The sequence below is a fragment of the Haemorhous mexicanus genome, chromosome 17, assembly GCF_027477595.1.
Source record: "Haemorhous mexicanus isolate bHaeMex1 chromosome 17, bHaeMex1.pri, whole genome shotgun sequence".
NCBI classification, from domain to species: Eukaryota; Metazoa; Chordata; class Aves; order Passeriformes; family Fringillidae; genus Haemorhous; species Haemorhous mexicanus.
The window spans coordinates 296,072-316,892 of record NC_082357.1 but is presented as its reverse complement, the minus strand read 5'-3'; the positions used below and the strand labels follow the sequence as shown (position 1 = coordinate 316,892).

Here is a 20,821-nt window from a genome sequence, read left to right as displayed (position 1 = left end):
CCCCTTCCGCCGGCTGCCGCCGCTCATTGGCTGCCGCCGCTCATTGGCTGCCGCCGCTCATTGGCTGCCGCCGCTCATTGGCTGCCGCCGCTCATTGGCTGCCGCCGCTCATTGGCTGCCGCCGCTCATTGGCTGCCGCCGCTCATTGGCTGCCGCGCGGCGCGGGCGGAAGCGGCGCCGCTGCGCGCTCCTCTCAGCAGCATGGCGGCGGCGCTGCCGCCACCGGGGCCTGGACTCGCTCTCGAGCCGGGGCTGGAGTCTGTCCTGCGGGAGGCCGTGGCGGCTCTGGGCCGGGCTGGGGAGGGGTTGGTGGCGGCGCTGGGAGCGGTACGCGCCGCTCTGGCGGCAGCAGGGGGCCCAGCCACCCTTGGGGAGCGGGAGCGGGCGCTCTTCGGTACCTTCCTGCGCAGGCTGGTCCGGACGCCTGGCGCGGCTCGGCCCGAGGGCCTGTGGCAGCGCTGCTTCCTGGAGGGCCCGCCTGGCCTTGTCCTCTGCGTCTTGCTGGAGGCCCTTGGCTCTGCGGGGTCAGTCCGGCTCCCCGAGAGAGGCGGGCGGGGATCCCCAGGGCTGGTCTCGGCGCGCAGCAGGGATGGCTGGGGTGCCTTTCAGCTGGGCTGCAGTGCGCAGGGGGACGGGGATGCGTGTGAGCGCGGGCAGCCCTTGCCCTGCCCTGAGTGCTTTCAGACCCCACACCATGCTGTGCGTCCCGCAGACACAGAGCTCTGTCAGTCGTGGTTGTTGAAAGTCCTGAATGTTTGGAGTCGAGGAAGTTGCAGATAAAAAGATATTAGAATCGCTTTTCTTTTTTTTTTTTTTTTTTTTTTTTTTTTTTAACTTTTTAATCCAGTGTAGCAGAGCAGAGGCTACTGCCTCATTTCAGTAGTGATACCACAATAGAAAAGCAGTAGAGGCAAATCTCATTTTTACCATTTAAAAGAGGCAGGAACTTACAGTTATTTTCTTCCAGCTCTGGCCTTGACCCGAGGGAGGTAGTTGGGATCCTGGAGCAGTTCCTGCAGCAGGGCCGGATGTCAGCATTACTGTGGGAGGTCTGTCAGCCGCAGGCACAGGCAGGCTGCTTGGAACTGCAGGGCGCCCTGCTCAGCAAGATCGTCTGTTTGCCCGAGCATGTGAGCAATAAACTCCAGGGGAAAAACCCACCAGTGTTCTTCCCACAGAACTACTTCCCTTTCCTGGGTGGTGCAGTTCTCCAGGTGCTAGAGAAGATCTCTGACTCTCTGCGGGGTAAGGCTGAAAGGATGACTGTACTGTAAGGTTGCGTTTTTCTGAAGAAGTGTTTTGAGCATGGACCACATGTCTGCTGCTTGAAATACAGATGATAACTGAGACCTTTTGGAATCCACCGAAAGCCTTAATCTTCCAAGCAATTAAACAGCATCATCTGTTGCTAAAACTTTGTTGTGGTCACTTGGTGTATTCTGAAGGAATTATCTGGGAGATGTGAGTGATACTGAATCAACCAGTGGCATTGCTATCCGTGCCATTCCCATGCTGTTAAAGTGGGACTGAGTTGCTTTAGCCTTCTGCCTGTCACTGTAACTGATACTGAATGCTAGTTTATGCCTGAAGGCACGTAGTGGAGGGAGGAAGAGATGATGCTTGAAGAGAAAGTCAGTGTGTTTTCAGAATTCTGCACTTTTGGAAGTCTGCTCCTCCTGCTGAAGGTCGGTTGGAGGATGCTGGTGGCACACTTCCTTAAGCTCGTGTCTGTTTTATCCCAGGTGGCTTGGACTGCTCCATCTCTTTTGTTTCTCATGTCTTGGGGAAGGTGTGTGTTCATGGATGGCAAAGTGAGTGTTTTACTATGTACTTTTGGAGAGGGGGGGAAAGTGTTGTAGTGTATTATTAACATGGGAGGATGACTTATGATCAGTGGGAAGAATGGGAGACCAGTACATTGATTTGGAGCTGTTCCGAGCTGAGCTGCACAAACTGCTCTCTGAGGCTGCTCAGCTGTGTCTGGTAGATCTGTCTTGTGGGAGCAGCTGTTGGTCTGGCACTGCTAAGAACTTTGAAGCTACTGAATGCAGTAGTTAACAGGGCTGGGGAAGAAGAAGAAGAAGTAAGATTTTCTGGCTCTACTGTGATGAAGAATTCTGGCCAGTTCCTTAGGGTGCTTAGGATGGTTCTTACCAGTCAGTTCTCCATTTCTGTTTTGAGCATGAACAAAGAGGAGCAACAGAGCTGGGGAAGGATCTGAAGCATAGTCAGAGGAAGAGCAGCTGGGGGGGCTCAGCATGGAGGAAGGGAGTCTTAGGGGCAACCTTCTCACTCCACAACTCCCTGACAGGAGGGTGCTGCCAGGTGGGGGTCAGGCTCTGCTCCTAGGGAACAAGGGACAGGAGAAGAAGAAATGGCCTCAGACTGTGCCAGGGAGGTTTAGATCAGATATTAAGGAAAAATTCTCTGCGGAAAGCATGGTCAGGCATTGGAACAGGCTGCCCAGTGTGGTGGTGGAGTCACTAAATCCATGGAGGGATTTAAAAGTCATGTGGATCTGTCATTTGGGGGTATGGTTTAGTCTTGGCCTTGGCAGTGCTGGGTTATAGTTGGACTCAATGGTCTTAGAGAGCTTTTCCAACCTAAATGATTCCATGATTCTAGTTGACTTTGTACTGCAGGAAAAATTTAGAACTTCAAACTGTACATTGTATTTTTTTCGTGTTGTGAGGGTCTTGAAATTCTCAGGTTAGTCTCCAATGCCGTTGTACCAGTCCTGCCCATCTGGGGTTTTTGCTGTTTTGTGCTTCAGAGGAAATTCTGGGAGTTTTGGTGCCCCGCCTGACAGACCTCACCCAGTCAGACTGCGTCTGGCAGAGGATATGCTGGCAGTTGGTGGAATGTGTGCCAGAGCGCTGGATGGAAGCAGTGGTCCTTGGTTTTGTGCAGAGAGCAGCCGGGTAAGAACTCTGCTTTTTCCCTGATCCACAGCAAAGGCAGGAATTGTCACAAGTACTTGCAGAACTGGTCTCTGATAGGTGCTCTGTTTGTGTAGGTGGTTTTTCACACTGCCATTTCCTAAAAGACTCAAGGAATAAAGTAGTTGATTGTTGCCTCTTAGGGAGAACCTACACCATTTCTCAAGTGTCTTCACCTTGACATGCAGTGGAAAACCAAGAAAAACAAGGGAAACATTCTTTGACATTACTGGATCACTATCTGAGTTTAGAAGTTTTATAGAGACTTAGTTGCAAATAGCTGCTCTCAGATTTTCCTATGATTAGGAGCAACATGGCAGTAATAACATCGATTCCTAATGTTTTATTGTTGTCTTGTTAGGGCAGATGTCTTGTCCAGATTGCTGGGTAACCTGGTTGTGAAGAACAAGAAGGCTCACTTTGTGGTGGCACAGAAGATGCTGCTCTTGCAATATGGCCACACGGTGAGGACTCTGTGGGGAGCAGCAGTGAAGTAGTGCCAGGTTTTCCCTGGTACCAATGTAGTTTTTAGCTGAGCTCTTACTCTGACTAAGGTTTAACTTTTCATTCTAAAATGAGTCCTCAGTCTCCCTACATTTGTGCAGCTGTAACAGAGTGGGGGTGGTGAACAGTAGCTTTGAAAGCAAGGGATTCATGTGCTCTCTCAGGGCTAATGGTGGTTAGTGAAATTACTGTACTCCTCTGGAACCAAGTGATTATTTGCACAAAATTTCAGAATTTTGGGGAGTTGAAGGCAATAAATTATTTTAGAATCTGAAAGAGGAGATTGAAACAGCCAGGACTGACCCTTGGGGATAAGAATTCTATTAAAGACATGAGACAAGGACTGTTGGGTTTTTTTCCTGTGCACCTAAGTTTGTCATGGGGTATTAGGAACTATACTGTGGCTTGTGATGCTGTTGTGAGAGATGTTCTTTAGACTTCATGAGTTCTATGTTTGCCTGGGACTGTGCTGGTTTTGTTGGTAAAACACTGCACTGTATTTTTGTTACGGTTTTTCATGTATTTCATCAGCAACTGCATATGTGTGCTTGCTTGTTTTTTAAAATTTGTTTACTTTTCTGTCTCTGAATGTCCCTTAGAACTAGTCCCTTAGAATGAAGTTTAATGTATTAAATTAAAACAGACACTTGACATTGCTGTGTGACAGCGTTTTAACCAGCTGAAGCAGGAGTTGTGGTTTTCCTTGCAGACAGCAGTGCTGCAGAACCTCCTTGGCTACCTGGCCCTGGACAGCAGCCGGCGCCCCTTGTTGCTCAGAGTAAGGTTCAGTGCGTGGCTGATGAGGTGTCTGATGGGGAACATTCTGCTCTGTGTGTGTCTGGGGGAGCACAGTTTTGGTTCTTCTCTCAGCCTTTCTGGTTGCTGTTCATAGAGTGAGGTCAGCCCAGCTATATCACAAGTGAGCTGTGATAAATGAATCAAAGCTTTCTGCGCTGCCGGCATTCATTTTTCATATTTAATTGGTAAATTGTCTTCCAAGTAGCAAAACAGGTGAGGCTTGGGTTCTGACAGATGTCCCATGTCCTCTGTCCTTCTCAGCTTCCTCAGTGACTCTGTTTATGTGGCTGGGCACATGGCAACAGGGGATCACATTGGTGGACAGTTGTCTGTTTACCAAATGGTTGATATTTCAGAATCTCTCTCATGCACATTTTCCTCAGTGGAGATGGCAGATATTCTGCCTCTCCAAGTCAGCAGTTTGATGAAACTTTTATGAAATCTGTGTATCTGGAAATCCCTAGCATTTTGTCAAAATTTTTTTTTCACTATTTACATGTTCTAAGATTATATGGAACGACTGGCAGTTATCTAAAATTGGACTAAACTCAGATAAAACCTTATCATATTATACTGGTTTTTCATAATAATACTTTGCATTATATGCTTTGCGTATAATATTAAGGAGAAATAAATATCACTTTTAAATTAAAAAACCCATTATATTTAACAATATCTTAAGTGAAAGTGCAGTACTTGGGTGGTCAAACACAGTACGTTTTGAGCTCTGAAATACAAAATTTGTATTTTTTTCCCTCTGTAGGGAGAGTAAAAATGTGCTTCAAAAATGACCTCTGTGTACAGATCCATTTCAGGCCAACCTGAGTTCTCTGGTGTAGGTGCTGCAGGACCTGTTGGAGACCTGGAGCAGCAGCAGTGCTGTGAAACACTCCCCAGCTGAGCAGCAGCTGTACATTAGCAAGGCCATCCTCATCTGCCTCTCCAACCTGAAGGAGCCTGAAATTGCAAGCTGCAGACAAGGTGAGGCTATATGAGAAGTGGGGCTTAGATTTCTTTAGCAGAGTGTCTTACTACATGTAGAAAAATATCTTGTTTTGATCTGTGGATAAGCAGAATTGTCCCATATTCACCTTTGCAAATGGGGTAACGTGCTGGAGTCCTCTTTAGCATTGATATGATAGAATTCCAAGTGCAAGGTTATGGAATTGAGGAAGGTCTATCTTTGCCTTAAGGTTCTTACGTGAGAAAAAACCCTTGTGGTTTAAAGAAGAAGAAGAAGAAGAAGATTTTTAACAAGAATTGTTAAAACCTTTTAAACCTTGTGGATTAAAAACCCTGAAGTTTTGTCTCAGGAAAACAAGGACTGACTTTGGGACCAATGAGAGGAATGGTGTGATTTGTAACTTACAGGATTAACCTTGGAGCCCAGGTGCAGCTCCAGACAGGCAGGGAAAGTAACTGGGGGTAAAAAGCTGTTAGCTTGGTGCCTGACAGTCCATGGGCATTCCTCAGTGTGAAGTGAGCAGGTTAGTCACTGGCTCACACAGTGCATAGCACACTGGGGTCCTGACCTAGCATATCTGTTTCTGTTGGAATTTAAAAAAAAAAAAGTCTGTAAAATATCTAGAATTACTTATGTATGTGTGTGTGACCTATGGGGGATGTGAAGGTTCACTTCAAGACTTGCTCATCTGTTTCATTCTAGAATTAATTGTTCTTTAAGTGAATAAGCGACTTGATATCTATTACCAGTTCTGTAGTTTCATAGTCAGTTTTTTTGTCTGACAGCTGTTGGAGGGATAAGCTTTCTGAGATGAAGGAGGTCAGTCAAACAGCAGTAAGCCTGCCTGGTGAAGCTGGCAACTGGTATTCCCTGAGGGCTGAGAAATACTTGTGTTATCTGCCTGTTTGAGCTCATCTAAAGTTAGGCAAATATCTGTCTCTATGTGATTGTTGTAGTGCTCAGAGCTTGTAATGTCCTCAAAACATAACATTTATTTAAGTGACTCTGAAACGCTCTGAAGCCAAACTAAAGGTTGGCTTACCATCCTTTTTTGTTTCAGTGAGAACCAAAATATTGCAAATTTAGAATATATTGTAATGTTTTGTTGACTTTGTACCCCCGTGGAAGGATGAGGGTTTGCTGTGTTGGTGCTGAAGGGCCCCACTGACACTGCAGGGAAGGAAGTCACAGTTCAGGACCCTCTCTGTCCATTATTGTTTGGTGAGTGGGTGAAGCTGCCCTCAGGCAAGCACTAAAGATTGTGGGTGCTTCTGCCACTATTTTAGAATTTCAAACATGCACTGTTTTCTGGTTGTTTGTTTCAGAGCTTCTGACGAGCATGATGGAGGGTGTGAAATGCCACTTGGAGAGCAGCCTGCCCCAACTACGGCGTCTGGGCATGGTGGTGGCAGAGAGCATCAGCCGGAGCATAAACACTGGGGGGCCTGTCCTGAAGTTTGAGGTGAAGGTTTCACTGAAACTTATGACTCGTGTGCTAGGCTCAGAGGAAGTAAAAGCTTTAAGCCAGATGATTCAGGGCATTGTAGCACTTTTTTATCTGGAAATAAGGAGAGGCAGTCACACCTTCAAAAAGAGAGAATCTGTTTACAAAAAAACAATTGTATGTAATGGTCAGGTGGCTGAGAGATACCTCAGGAGTGCAATCTACTGGCAGAGGTTAGGATAAACTTGGTAATTAAAGTTTATCTTATTGCATGAGGGAATCAGAATCTGATTCATGGGAGCTGAGAGGGAGCTTCAAAACTAAAGCAGTGGTGAGCATTCCATAGCTGACATGGTGGAAATATCTGTTCTGAGCTGGGATTTTCAAGACTGACAGGGAGATATTTGCTCTGCTCTTTCCAGTAGAATTTATGTGACTTGTCTGAATAAATCACATTAATTCTTTAAAAGCCTGCCACATTGCTCCTGTCACATTGCCATTTATTAAATGTTTGAAATATGGAAATAACATTCAGACAAGGTGTCATCACGTACTGCTCTGAAATATAAGGACAAATATTACAGCTGCCTGCTGCTGTCAGCACAGGGATTGAAACAGGATTGGTGAGGGTTCATCTGCTCATGATTTAGTCCATGTGCACTACAAGGGTGAAATGTTGAATGCTGGGCATATTTGCAGTAAGTAATAGAGTGCAGCAACAGTTATTCTGAATGTCTAGTATGAAGAGGACGCTGAAATAAGAGAATTGAAGTCCCTTCTGGTGCAGACTCCATCATTCTGTGTTGTCCCCAGCCTTCCAGATGATGAGTAAGTTGTTGCTACTATTCATGCTGTCTTTTTGCCCTTCTCCATGCCTTTTTCCCATTACACACAAGAACCATGTACAGCATACAAGATGTTTTATGTATTCTTAAACATCATAATGCACCAACTTCTTACCATGTGGTTTAGTTATATTCATAATTCAGTTGGTAGTGTGTATTAAAATTGCCTGTTGATAGCTGCATGTGGTGAAACTGTGGTGTAGGGGTCTTGTGTGCCCTTTGGTACAATCAAATCTGTTTGCTTCTTGGAACCCTGGTATGTGTTTTGTATGCCCCCAGCCCATTCACCCGTGACTAAAATCTGCTGTGTCTAGCACTCTAAAGACTGGCTGTTCAGTGCTCTTAGCTTCCAGAGCATCTGCTGAGGCTCTTTGGAGCACTTTCTGATCAGCAGAGGGGTGAAGTACCTTATGTTATTAGCAGATGAAGCTGTCCAGCACTCCAGGGAAGTACAAAAGATTTATTGTTGCCATTTTAGGGGCATGATCAGCATAGTCAGCTGTTAGAAACTCGTTTTGAAAATCAGAGAGATGAAAGGACAATGCCAAAGTCCACAGAAATAGGTTGAGACAGAAAAAATATTCTCAATTATTGTATTCATCCTATGCAAGGCCTAGAAATTGTTAATTTTTTTTTTCCCCATTTTGAAGAGTCATGGAATGGTTTTGAGTTGGAAGAGACCCTAAAGTCCATTCCATTCCACACCTTGCCATGCGCAGGGACACCTTCCATTAAGAGCAGGTTGCTCCCAGCCCTGTCCAACCTGGCCTTGTGTATTTCCAGGGATCCAGGGGCAGCCACAGCTTCTCTGGGCACCCTGTGCCAGGGCCTGCCCACCCTCATAGGGAAGAGTTTCTTCGTAATATCCAATCTAAACCTACTTTCAGTTCAGTTTCATTCACAGTTTCAAATCTGGTGCAAGCCAGTGTGATCTGGTTACTGGAGTCTTTCCTTAGCAGTCCCAGGTATTGTGCAGGGGAACTCAGCAAAATAGCCAATTCAATTTTTTTAATCCATTGCTTTTCTGTTAGAAGATTCTGCTTCTTTTCTCCCCTTACTCCATTCTCAGTACTCTGTTCTTTGTGTCAGCCAAGCTGGGTGTGAAACTGCAGCAGGAATAATTATCTACTGTTCTATTTAGGCAGCAAGGGTTGGTAGGGTGGGTAGTTTCTTCTTTGTAAGAACTGTTACTGTATCAATTTTAAAATTTCTTGTTCCTCACAGCAGGGGTGAGAAAGCAGGTGGTGCACTGCCTTTGGTACCAGAGAGTAATGAGAAATCCTGTGCAGCAGCCCCGGTGATTGCAGATGAGGAGTCAGATGCTGAACTTGACAGGTACGGGGCAAGAAACAGGGAGGAAATGGAAAATGAGTGGCAGATGTGGAGGAAAAGGGTCTGTCAGTACCTCATGCACTTCTTGGCAATTGTTGTGATTTCTGACCTTGTTCAACTGAGTGGTTTGCAGCAGAGCAGGGCTTTGTGTAGAAAATTGCATTAGTCAGTAAATTAGGCAAGGCCTGTGTTGTGTGCAACCACTGTATTTGTTCTGTTTGACTTAGATATATATTTCTTGGAAATTGTGGATGTATTTACCCATTTTAATAGTGGATCTGCTTTATTCTGTCACTATATGAAGAAATATATCTATATCTATATATATATATATTTTATCTGTCTGTCTCTCTCTCTCTCTCTCTATATATATAAATCTATAAGGAAATATAGGTGTATATATATATATATATATATATGTGTGTGTATATATATATATATATAAAAAATAGACTCTCAAGAGTCAGTTTCTAGTCTCTTGGTCATCTGTATCCTGTCCTTGGCCAGGATATCCAGTTCCAGATCTGTTCACAGAACTGTTCTTTCCCTAAAACTCCCGAGGATCCCTCTCAGGCCAGGTTTCAGCAGTGCTGCTGAGTGATAGAGGAGTGATGTGGTTACGACAGTGTATGCACTGGCTCTTTCTCTTTGTTTGGCTATCTGGGTAAAGCAAGAACATCTGCACCCCATAAACTAATCCCTATCTTTAATTCTTTTACAGTGATGATGACCTCATCCCTTATGACATGTCTGAGGATAAAGAGCTAAAAATTAAGACTCCTGTGTATATCCGAGACTGTATTGAAGGTAGGAGATTTTGGGCTGAGTCTTTATCTCTTTCTTACTGAGCTTGGGAGAGTGAGCTCTTGCATAGGTTTATGTTTTCTGATCTAATTTGAAAAAGCTATAGAATTTTTGAGTAATTTCAGTTTAGTTCCTAATGCTGGTCATGCTGAGTGTCTGTACCAAGACAAATGATTGGCAGAAGGAAGTTTGGGTATATACCCAAACACAGCCATTCTGTTAATAACTTTTGTTTGTCCTTTGATTTCAGTTCTGACTGGATCAAGATCTGAAGATGTGGACAAATGGGAAGCTACAATCAAGGCACTTGAGAGCTTGGTTCGGAGGAATCCAGCAGCAACAAGAGAGGTGAAGTAATATGAACTAGGCTACAAGAGGGCTGTATTGCCTGAGGGCCTATTCCTTTGCTGTCCTGAGGAGACTAAACCTGCCAGTGGAGCAGAAGGCCTAGTTAGTGTGTAACTGGGTTAAAGGTACACATCCTCAAGCTTTCAGCTTGGAAGTAGAAGGAAATCGTTGCCTTGAAGGTGAGGCACAGCGGAACAGAGAAGCAGCAGAAGTGCTGGCAGCACCCTGCTGTCTCCAGTGCTCAAAGTGAAACATTCTACAAATACTGTTTGCTAGTGTGAGGAAGCTCCATGCTTTATGCTGGGCAGGGAAAACACTAAAAAATGAGCTTACAGAGCAGCCATTTTGGATTGAAATTCAATTTAATTGTTATTCCCCACCAAAAATGGAGGCAAACTCTAATGCACTTTCCCTATTTGCTTGTACAAGCATAATGTCTTGTGGAGGGAGTAATTGGATTGTACTGGTCAAGATAAAAAGCTCAGGGGAAAGGAACGTGGGCTAAGGTCACTGTGTGAAGAGTGCTCACTGCTGTCTGCTAGTGAATACTTGCAAGTGTTAGAGACACCAGCTGAGAAAGAGAAGGTTTGTGCTGCTGTACCCTTTAACACATCCGTTACAGTGACTATTCATTCAATGTCATGATGCTGCTACTTCTCCAAAACAGTCCTAGTGAAATGTGGACAGAGAATTGGCAGGTGGAGAATCTGCTCAGGGTTTTGGGAAATCAGTCTGATGGCATTTGGCTTAATGTGTTTTCTCTCCCTCCTAAGGAATGGACATGTTACCTAAACAAAATACTTCCTTGTCTTTGTTTGACCATTAGAAGTGGTCCATAACTCCTATGAGTAAAAACCCAAACACCATCAGGGTTTTGATTCTTTTTTTCATACTTTGAGCAGGTTAGCGTGGAGCTGGCAAAAATATTATTGCATCTGGAGGAGAAGACCTGCATTGAAGGCTTTGTGGAGCTCCGTCAAAGAGCTCAAGTAGCTGTTTTAACCACAGACCCGATACCTGTGAGTTCCTCCTACTATTTTCCTTCTTCCAGTTGAAGCACAGGCAAAAATTGAAGCAGCTGAAGTCTCTTTCTCATTTGATAGAGGGAGTTGTCTGTGTGGTAGAACACGTAGTTCAGATCTAACAACATTTATGCCTCTGAAGCATCTGCAAGGAATGTCTGAACCAGTGGGAAAAAGAACACCCTGTCAAACAGAGGAACTGTTTGGTGGCTGTTGGTTTGAGTGTCCCTGACAAGGCAGATCAGATAAGAACTTTTTGTACTGAAGGGTTTCACGTAAAGGGAAGCTGAGGCACAGAGGCCTTCTACAGAGAAAGACCTGACTGGTGACTGTAATCAGGGAATCAGAGACTGGTTTGGGTGGAAAAGGATCTTTAAAGCCCATCTCATTCCAACCCCCTGCCATGGACAGGGACACCTTCCACTGTCCCAGGTGGCTCCAAGCCCTGTCCAGCCTGGCCTTGGACACTGCCAGGATCCAGGGGCAGCCACAGCTGCTCTGGGCACCCTGTGCCAGGGCCTCAGCACCATCACAGGGAAGAATTCCTTCCCAACATCCAATCTAGATCTATTCTCTGCCAGTTTAAAATCTTTATCTTTTATGCTAGCCAGGCCCCAGTAAAAAGCCTCCGTCCTTCTTTCCTGTAATGTTCTTTAAGTACTGAAAGGCCACAGTGAGGTCTCCTAGCTGCTGTGGTGGTTGTTTGTGTACCTCTGCATAGGAGGGAGAGAAGAGTGATGCAGTCTCATCTGTCATTCAGATTTTTTGGGGAGAATCTAGAGGTGGAAGTGTCTGAATTTCCCATTTACACTGTGTGTTTCTTCCCATCTCTTGGAGGCTTGCTGTTACCTAACAGGAAGCAGAATCTGTGAAATTAAATGCTTTTAGAGTTAATGGGAAGGCTGTTTCTAGCATGGGTCTGTGTTCATTCTACCCTGATTTTTCTGTACAGGTTGCAAAGTACTTGACCTCCCAGTTCTACTCTCTGAACTACAGTCTCCGTCAGCGCATGGACATCCTTGATGTGAGTGCTCTCACTTCCCACTTTCCTTCTGTCTGCTCCACTTTGCTGAGGTGTAATGGGATTACCTTTTAGTGCTTATGGGAGAAGGCAGAGGCATGGGAATCTCTTAGATTACTATTAGTGTTTGGCATTCCCCTCATTCCTAACCCTGCTACACTCCATCACACAGGGATCTCTCCCCACAGAATGCAGAGCATGTGTTGGGCACTTGCCTGGGAGAAGCCACTGGTCACTTTCCCATCATCAGTCTGTTTTATCTTCCCTTTCTGGAAGACCGTGATCTGTCTGTGACTCCTTCCACGCTTGAGTCTGAAGGAGGAGCCACCGCTCTGTTTCAGGGCTGAGTGACCAAGTGCTTGGTCAGTACCTCAGAGCCAGGTGGCTGTTGGAGGTCAGTTTCCGGCTGTTCTTCACTCTAAAACTGTTGTGCCTTTCTGCCTTGTTGCTCCTGTCAGTTTGGATGCAGGTAACGCTTTTGTTGTTCCCTAGGAATTACCCATTTTTAACGGAACCTCTCTCTGTTTTATCTAGGTATTGGTTTTGGCAGCTCAGGAACTGTCCTGTCCCAAATTCCATGGGAAGACCAAGCATTCTGGTGTCCAAAAGCCTTGTATCCAGCTCCTTCCGGGGAGTGACAGCTCTAAGGGCTGGAGAAGAATTGTTGATGAGAGGATCAAAAGCAAGACTCGGAGATTTGCTACGGTGAGGCCAGAGGCAAACTAATGTAAAATCCACCAGAAAACAGGGACACTTGGAGTTACTGTAAGCTCTGTCTGGAAAGAGCAAAATACCTGTGAAAGTGGACCCAATCCAAAGGAAAGTTTGGATTTCCTCTCTCCAGCAGGGAGAGGAAGATAAACCTGAAATTCCTTATCTGGTTTTGAGAGATAGTCGTTGTTCTGTGCTTGTTCTGAGCTTGTGTGGCCACTGCAGGGAGCTGTGACTTCACCTTGCAATCCCAGGGCCTCCATCAGACTAGTAGCTGCCTCTGGACTACACTGTCCTCAGCCTTCCTGTTTTCCAGGGAGATAAACTGATGCCAGTTTCCTAATTTCCAGAATTCCGCTGTGGTCAGCCTGGAGAGTTTGTCTTCCAAAACTTCTTTATCCCTTGCATGTTCTTGTTATATCTAACTGAGCAGTACTGAGGCATATTGTATTGAAATGTTTGGATGTGGAGTGGGAGTTTAGATCTGAAGTGGGAAGCGAGCAATCCAGTCAGAAACCTGGAAGCCATAGGTATACAAGCAGTAGTTGAGGATGGGCTGGCTGCAAGGAATCTGTAGTCTTGACAGTGCCCAGTGAAGTGGAAGAGCTGGATGCTGTATCTTGTGCCTAGACTTTATTTTTCTCTTGGACAGGGTCAGTCTCGTGTGGAACTGGCTTCCTGCCCAAACAAGTTCAGTTCTGTTGCTGGGTATTTCTTTTTCCCATTGATTCAGCACTTTGACAGGTGAGTGTGAACACCTTAGGATGTGGGATACGGACATAGCAACTGCCAGAGTGAACCTTTTAGCTTGTCCTGCTTGCCTCAAAGCAGCAGGCTACAGCCAGGGAGCTGCGCAGGAGCCCAGTGACACCACACTGACACTTGGGTCCTTCACAAAGCTTGGGCAGAAGTGGGTTGTGGTCTCTTGGACTTATCCTTTGAAATCTTGTGGGGCAGGAGTATGTAGGACCCTGCAGAAGTGAAGATCCATCAGCAGGTACACAGACAAGTAATTCTGGCAGTACCACACCAGTTGTCTTGGCTGAGCCTCTACTGTGGGCTGGTTCACACAAACCACAGAGCTCAGATTGCAGTCTTGAACCAGAGTTAGCTCCATCTCTGGTTTGGCCTATCACCTGCACTGGTCTTTGAGGCCACAGCAGAGGACACAGGACATAGTTTATTGTCAGTCCCTTACGTCTTTGTGAACCTAAGGAAGGCTGAGTAATCAGTTCCATGATAACCAAGATGATTGTAATACCAGTTGTAATGGTATGGCAGTGGGGGCAGCTTTTGCCTATAGGTCTAAAGCCTGTTGGTAGAATGTGTGATACCTGCTGTGCAAGTAGAGGATATTGCTCTGCATGATACTGGTCTGGGAGAAAAGATGAGAGCAAACAGCTCTGATCTCTGTTAACCTGGTAGTGCTTGTATAATGACTGTTGCTGTAGGGATTCAGGCTTTTGGGGCCAATTCCCCGTGCATAACCCTCCTGACTGTTCCAAAGAGGCACTGATCATCCTTCCCACTGCTACACAACTCTGTGTCTTGTGCTTGCAGGCCTCTAACAACCTTTGATCTTCTGGGAGAAGATCACCTAGTCCTTGGAAGACTGCTTCACACTTTAGCAGTCCTGATGTACTTGGCTGTCAACACTGTGGTAAGGAAGGGCAGAGGGAAGGGGTGACTTCCAGCCTGGGAACTTGAGGTGTCCTCTGGGTTAGCCATGTGCTTCAGGGCCTGCTGCACTGAGACTGGCAGCAAGTTGAAGTTGAGTGGGCTGAGAAGTTGTGAAATGGGCTGGGAAGAAATAGTTGGAAAATAAACATGGGATTCAAGCCACCCCTGCACTGTCTTTTGCTTCTTGACAACTTCTTGGGGGGATTGGGCACATTATTTCACTTTACTGCCAAAGTTTCCACATCTGTAAAATAAATTCAGTTGTATCTGATCTTAAGAAAACTTTTGTTCAAGCATTTGGACAACATTCCCAGACTCATGATAGGATTGTTGGGGTGTCCTGTGCAGGGCAGGAGTTGGATTCCTGACCCTTGTGGGTTCCTTACAGCTCAGGACAGACATACTGTGATTCCATGAGCAGTATGTCTTGAGGCCAGCTCTACAGGGCAGTGTGGATGGTATTCAGTGCTGCTGTCACAATCCTTTTTTGCAGGCAGTGACAGCAATGGGAAAGGCACTGCTGGAATTTGTTTGGGCACTGCGTTTCCACACGGACTCGTGAGTTACTGTAGTTGTATGCTCTCATTTTTAAAGATCAGCAGTGAGCCAGCCTCCAGTCATGGTTTGTCTTTGTCCAAGACAAGCATCTGGCTCAAAGTGTCAGTCATTTAATGCATTTACTTTGTGCTCTCCTCCAGCTGTGTGTTCTTATCACTGTGTTTAATGTCAACCCAACATATGAACTTCACTGCTGTCTTCTGGTGTGGCAGTACAGCCATTACCTATAGAATGGTTGACAAATTTCCTGACTACCTGTCCATGTGGTAGTTTTCTCCCTGTGTTTACTCAGGGAGCTCAGAAAACTTTAGATTCAATTCCAGCATTCAGTCTTGGAAAGGAATTAAGACATGTAGCCAAAAGGCTGTAAACCTCCAATTTCTATTTTGCTCTCAGATGTGTCTGGGTCTCTGAATTGTGCTAGGCTCCTGTGCACAGCATGACAGGGGCTCTGTATGTGAGACACTGCAAGATTACACCCCTAAGCAGCAGGAATATGGCAAAAGTTGTCGTGCCATTTGAAACTGGAGAGCCCCTGAGGTGAGGAAATGAGTGCAGAGCATAAAGCTGCATTACCAGTTCAGTCCTTGTCCACAGGTATGTGCGCCAGGGCCTTTTGTCCTGTGTCTCCTCCCTGCTCCTCAGTGTCCCTACCGAACGCATTCTGGAAGACATGACAGAAGAGCTGTTGGAGACTCAGTCCTGGCTGGGAGGTAAGACCTGGTGGGGTGCAGCAGCACTTTTCTTGCAGCAGCACTTTTCTCTTTAATTGTGATGGCAGCAGTGATGTCCTGGCATTGTGCATCAGAAATCTGCATGGTCAGCAAATAGAGCACCACGTGTGCTGTAAGGGATGCAGCACTGGGGCACCTGAGGCATAAGCCAAGAACTGGATATGGCATTACAAACTGTGACTGTCTTCACAGGCCACCCAGAAAAATCCCCAAAGATAGTCTGTGCCTCCTTTCTCCATCTGAGCAGCCAACCACCCACCTCATGAAGCTGCAGGAAGTGTTGTCACGTTGCCTGTTACACCCAGGCAGTGACTTTGGCCAGCAGGAACACACAAAGCTTCTACAGGCTGTTTACACCTTGTGCTCCTGAGGGGGGTGTTGTTAGAGCTAAAAACAGGAGGAAGAGGAACATGGCCTAGTATCTAGTTTCCTATTGTCAATGGAAAGAAAAAGCTACAAAAGACAGCAAATTATTTTAAATGCTGTACCCAGCACACCTTGCATCCACACAAACTGTGTCTGTGGGTTCTGGCAGGCTGGAGCTGCACAGATCAGTGCTCAGGTGCTGCAGTGAGCTGGAGTGAAAAGAACAGCTAATGTTGAAGCCTTCACTGTTTTGTGAGGGTGATTCTTGTGATTCCCTGGTCTGGTTTCCTTCACCATTCTCACTTTCGGTGAGTTGCTTCCCACAGGGAGCAAGCAGGAAGCAACACTGACCCAGCTGGCCTCTGATCCTGGCAGGTTGGGGTGCTCTGTGCCCTTTGAACGGAAGAGAGCTGCCATGTGCTGCTGAAGACTTCACTTTTCCCATGACACTATGTGCTCTCAGGAATCTGCTTGTCTCTGCATTTAACACTGGTGTTACCAAGTAAAGCCTTTCAGGAATGTGTTTCCAGCATGAGGGTTTGCATAATCTGTTTGCAGTGAGTTATTTTGGGGAGGAGGAGGATGACCAAGATAGTAGCATCTTCTTGTGCTTGTAGGTAGTGTAATAGCTCTGTCTTTTCATCTAATGCTTTAGCATGAAAGCTGCATGGTTATTCTTGGTGGGAATGAGAGCAGGTAAGATAACTGTTGTGGGTATACCAGAGAAAGGAAAACTGCTGTAGGAGTCTTTCAGAAGCCTTAAAGAATTCAGCTTCACATATGGTCAGGTGCAATTTAAGTGCAATTTAAAGGGCTTCTGGAGCTGCTTCCTAAAACACACCAGCTTCTTGGGCTGTGCCTTTGCTATTTATTGTAAGGCTGTTGAGGAAACAGTTCACAGGGAGGTACTGGTTCCTCCCTGCTGCTCCAACAGGTCCAGTCTGGCACTAGAGACCTGCTTCTGTGACTGAATCACAGGCCTGAGCTCATGGACTTGGCTGTTGCTTCATGACTCTTCCAGACAAGGTTTGCAAGAGGAGTCATGTATTAGCTGTGCTCTAGCTGGAAATGACAAGCTGTCTTGCACGGGAGCCTTGACTACTTTGCCTTTTAGCCACTTTGGGTTTTAGCTTAAAGCATCTGTGTTTCTCCCATGGCCAAAGCACAGTGATGAACAGCGGGATAGGAAATGTTACACATGAAGTGCTTAGTAGAAATCCACAGACTTTCAGCTTGTTGTTACATCTGGACCTCTGCAAACTGCTGTAGTGTGTCCCATGACTGACTGCTGGCTGCAGCCCTGGCAGTGTCTGCACTGGGTGCTTTGGGACATGTCAGCTACCGAGAGAGACAAGAATCCACTTTGGACTTCTCCATCCTTATCCTTAGCTGCCATGCTGGACTTGCTGTTGAACAGCCTGATCCTTCCTGGGGGAGGGAGGGAATACCTAAATGCTTCCAGGAAATGCCCGAGGAAAGGGCATTCCCTGAGGAACCCTTTGATTCCTCAGCAGCTGCCTTGGAGGGAATTCCCCACCCCTTGCAAATGCTCTGCAGCTCTGTCATGGGTAAGTGAGGTTTATGTCAGGACCAACAGGACACTGGTGCCCTGTGCCTCCCATGCAGTCCCAGCAGTGCCAGGTCCACGCTCATGGAACAGAAACAGCACCAACAGCACTCTGAGCTTTTGAGCTTGTTCCAATCTGCCTTGTAGCCTTCCTTTTTGTCTTCTGCAGAGGGAGTATGGAAGCACCAGGCTGCAGCTCTCCCTAGATTATAAATAGCTGTGCTCCAGTGACATGAGTCATGTGTTTGGGCTGACAGTGCCGGGCTCCCAGCACTACTCTTGCGTACAGGATATCCTCACACAGGCTCCCTGCTCTTCCAGGCTCCCCTGCTCAGACATCCTGCATGCATCCTGGTTGTTACTTTGCAGGCCCATGAAGGGCCCCTGGAATAACAGCTGCTGGGAACTGCCTCACGCCGCCCTTATGTGCTGTGGGAAGTGTGGAATGCATTGATCAGAAAATTGGTCACTCAGAGTGGAGAATATGCTGAACCTTGGGGCCTGTCTCCTTCTTTCCCTGTTGGCATCATGACCCCAAATTCAGGAGCACTGACCATTTTAGATTGCAAGAATGGCAGAGTGGAGACTTCAGACTTTGGAGAAAGTGGATTTCTAGCTGCAGACTTCATTCACGCTTGTAGCTCAGCTGGACAAAGCATTTGTGTAGCTCAAGGTGACAAGTACAAATTCTGGCATGGAGATTATCCCTACAATGTTTCAGACCACCTGACTGTTTGTTTCTCCCTCAAAACTGGAGCACTACCCCATGTGGCAGTCAGAGCTTGGCTGAACTCATGCTGCTTTACATGATCAAGTTTGTGCATCTCGGCCTTCTGGCCTGATGCATTTCCTGCAAGTCTCCAGCCCAGCCATAGGTGCAAATGCTCTTTAGTTCGCTGATTTGTCAATAAAATAGTGAGAAGTGTTAGGGGCACTTTTTCCCATTCTCCAATTAACAGTGGCTGCTTCTTTTGCAGATGTGATGGAGAAAGACCCTGATGGGGACTGCAGAAGGCTGGCCCTGCAAAACTTGCTGCTAATGGAGAACCTGAAAAAGAAACTTGAAGCTGTTCCTTCCTAGCTGAAGGGTAACAGAAATGACCTTTACCTTGTGCTCTTGCCAGCTGGATGTGTTTGGGCACTGCTGGGGCCTCTTCAGCAGTCACCTGGCTAGAGGAGAGGAAGAAGGGGGAAGGGTGCTGAGCTGTAAGCCAGCAAGCCTGACTTGACATCTGGACTTTGTAGTGTAGGCCAGTCGAGTGAGCTCTGGGTATCCGGTACAGCGTGTACAGATGCAGGAAGGCAGGCGAGTGCTGCCATCCTCCTGCACCCCCAGCCCCCACCCCAGCTATTTATAACCTTGGCAGGTCTGAGCACTCAGCTAAAAATACAGGGAAGATCTCACAGAGCCTTCTTGTCAAAAAAACAGGAGGGCTGGGGAGGGCCACTTGCCACTGTGACCTGCCCCTTACGAAGGCTCACATGCCCCTGAGCAGCTGGAGTGTGGGGGGTCAGCTGTTGGTCTGCTGCTGGAAGGGGTGGAAGGAATGGCACTGCTGACGGGATGCAAGCACTGCATAACTACACTAAAGAGCTGAAAATGTGCCAGACTTTAACAGCCTGACCTAGAGCTGGGCTGTGGTTAGGAAGGAATAAGACAGGGAATTCTTTTTGTATAATCTTAGTACAGAGGTAAGTTTCTACTAAAGAATAAATAATGTTGAGATTTTGACCTTCAAATCTCCCCAAACCTTCTTCCCTGAAAGCAATTTAGAAACTTCATGTTCCCCCCAAGTTTTGAAGCAAGTCACAAAACATGAAAAAGAAAAATCATTCTAAGTGTAAGGGCTAGTTGGTAAGAAATGTGAGTGACCTGGTAACTACTCCTTGGCAGGGCTCGGTGACAGGCAGAGAGGTGAGCAGAACCTTGGTTCTTATGTTGAACTTCTCTCAGTCGTGCTTGTGCCAGGGAAGAAACTGACCTCCAGAAATCTGACTAGTACAGAGTGGCTTGATGTAACTGCAAGAGAAGGAGCTTCAAAGCAAGAAAGAAGCTTCACTCACTCCGTGACCCAGCTTGAGCAGAGATTGGACTAGGGGGCATCCAGGATCCCTTCCAAACCAGGCATTCTGTGACTCTGAGGTATACCTCAGATGTCTGTAAGGAGTTGCTCTAGTCCACATGACACTCTGATGTATTTAAACAGAGAAGCTTTTGTTGGGGAAACTCTGCCTTCAGCCTGCAGGAGTGGGTAGTTTGACTTTTAACCAAGCTCCTACCCAGATGGCATGGGGATTGTTTTCAGAAGGTTTCACTTCTAAGGAAGTTCTTACTGGGTTTTTCTGCCTCAAATTTATTAAAATACTAAAACCAGCTTTCTAACAGAATGTACATGTGAATTGCTGTATGCTGTGCTTGAGAGAACATATTAACTCTAATACTGTTGCTTGTACAGTCAAGCAGGAAAAATAAATTTCTTGGTAATAACCAAAATTGTGTGGCAACAGTATGTGACTGATCTAGGCCCCCTAATGAGGATGGAATAAATGAGCTGATAATAAAGTCAGCTTTGCATTTGGTAAATGATCATTGTCATGGGTCTTCCACTTCATCAGCGAATTCTTCCTCCTCCCTGTTGTCCATGCTGCCATGGCCAGAGTGTGCTGGGGCCTGGGCTCTGCAGATGGGAACGCCAGCTCCTCGGTGCACAGCCTCCATGGTCTGTGGGGACACATAGTAGCTCAGATTCGAGGCTGGAATTCTTTTCTCCATCTCTTCCAGGTAGCGATAAGCCTAAAGGAGTGCAGAGGTCACTGTCAGAGGGAGCACTGCTACAGTAAACCATTTCTTGCACTTGGCACATTAAAAGTGAAGTTCATCAGTGCAGCTGGGGGAACTTGCACTTGGCACCCTCATGTTTCATCAGAGCACTGGGCCTGCTCACAGGGTGTGTGGCACATCTGCCCTGAAGGAGCAATTCACTATTTCTTCAAATAACTGCCATTTTACAGTTTTCTTCTCTGGCCACAAACACAGTGTGGTGGCATTGCTGAGGCACGCACCCAGACTTACCTTCTGTTCCCACTGAATTACTGAGAATGGTTAAGAATCTACCACCAATTACGCTCTGTGTCCTGTGAGCTTTCCTTTTCTCCCACAGAATGAAAAATAGAGGTAAAGTTT

General features: G+C 46.3%; 2 protein-coding genes across 8 annotated transcripts in view; one reads left to right on the top strand and one right to left on the bottom strand.

Annotated features, from left to right (window-relative positions):
• Positions 1-79: 79 nt before the first annotated feature.
• TELO2 (telomere maintenance 2) lies at positions 80-20,762 on the top strand. Of its 5 annotated transcripts, none has more exons than XM_059861696.1 (21): positions 80-524; positions 968-1,245; positions 1,743-1,811; positions 2,774-2,921; positions 3,301-3,403; positions 4,153-4,221; positions 5,081-5,222; positions 6,531-6,667; positions 7,389-7,477; positions 8,719-8,829; positions 9,548-9,633; positions 9,881-9,978; positions 10,881-10,997; positions 11,953-12,024; positions 12,556-12,726; positions 13,385-13,476; positions 14,293-14,392; positions 14,906-14,970; positions 15,568-15,683; positions 18,615-18,725; positions 20,420-20,762. In XM_059861696.1, the coding sequence occupies exons 1-20, from the start codon at positions 202-204 to the stop codon at positions 18,716-18,718; spliced, it is 2,490 nt and encodes an 829-aa protein (XP_059717679.1). In that variant the 5' UTR covers positions 80-201; the 3' UTR covers positions 18,719-18,725; positions 20,420-20,762. The 5 variants fall into 5 exon arrangements, with proteins under 5 accessions (XP_059717679.1, XP_059717680.1, XP_059717678.1 ...); XM_059861697.1 differs by lacking the exon at positions 20,420-20,762 and adding an exon at positions 19,592-20,131; XM_059861695.1 differs by lacking the exon at positions 20,420-20,762 and adding an exon at positions 19,532-20,131.
• IFT140 (intraflagellar transport 140) overlaps positions 19,976-20,821 on the bottom strand; it is an 85,044-nt gene continuing 84,198 nt past the window's right edge. For all 3 annotated transcript variants that reach the window (XM_059861691.1, XM_059861690.1, XM_059861692.1), the window contains one exon: positions 19,976-20,431. In XM_059861691.1, coding sequence (XP_059717674.1) covers positions 20,231-20,431 — 201 coding nt within the window. In that variant the 3' untranslated portion in view covers positions 19,976-20,230. The remainder of the gene's footprint in view (positions 20,432-20,821) is intronic.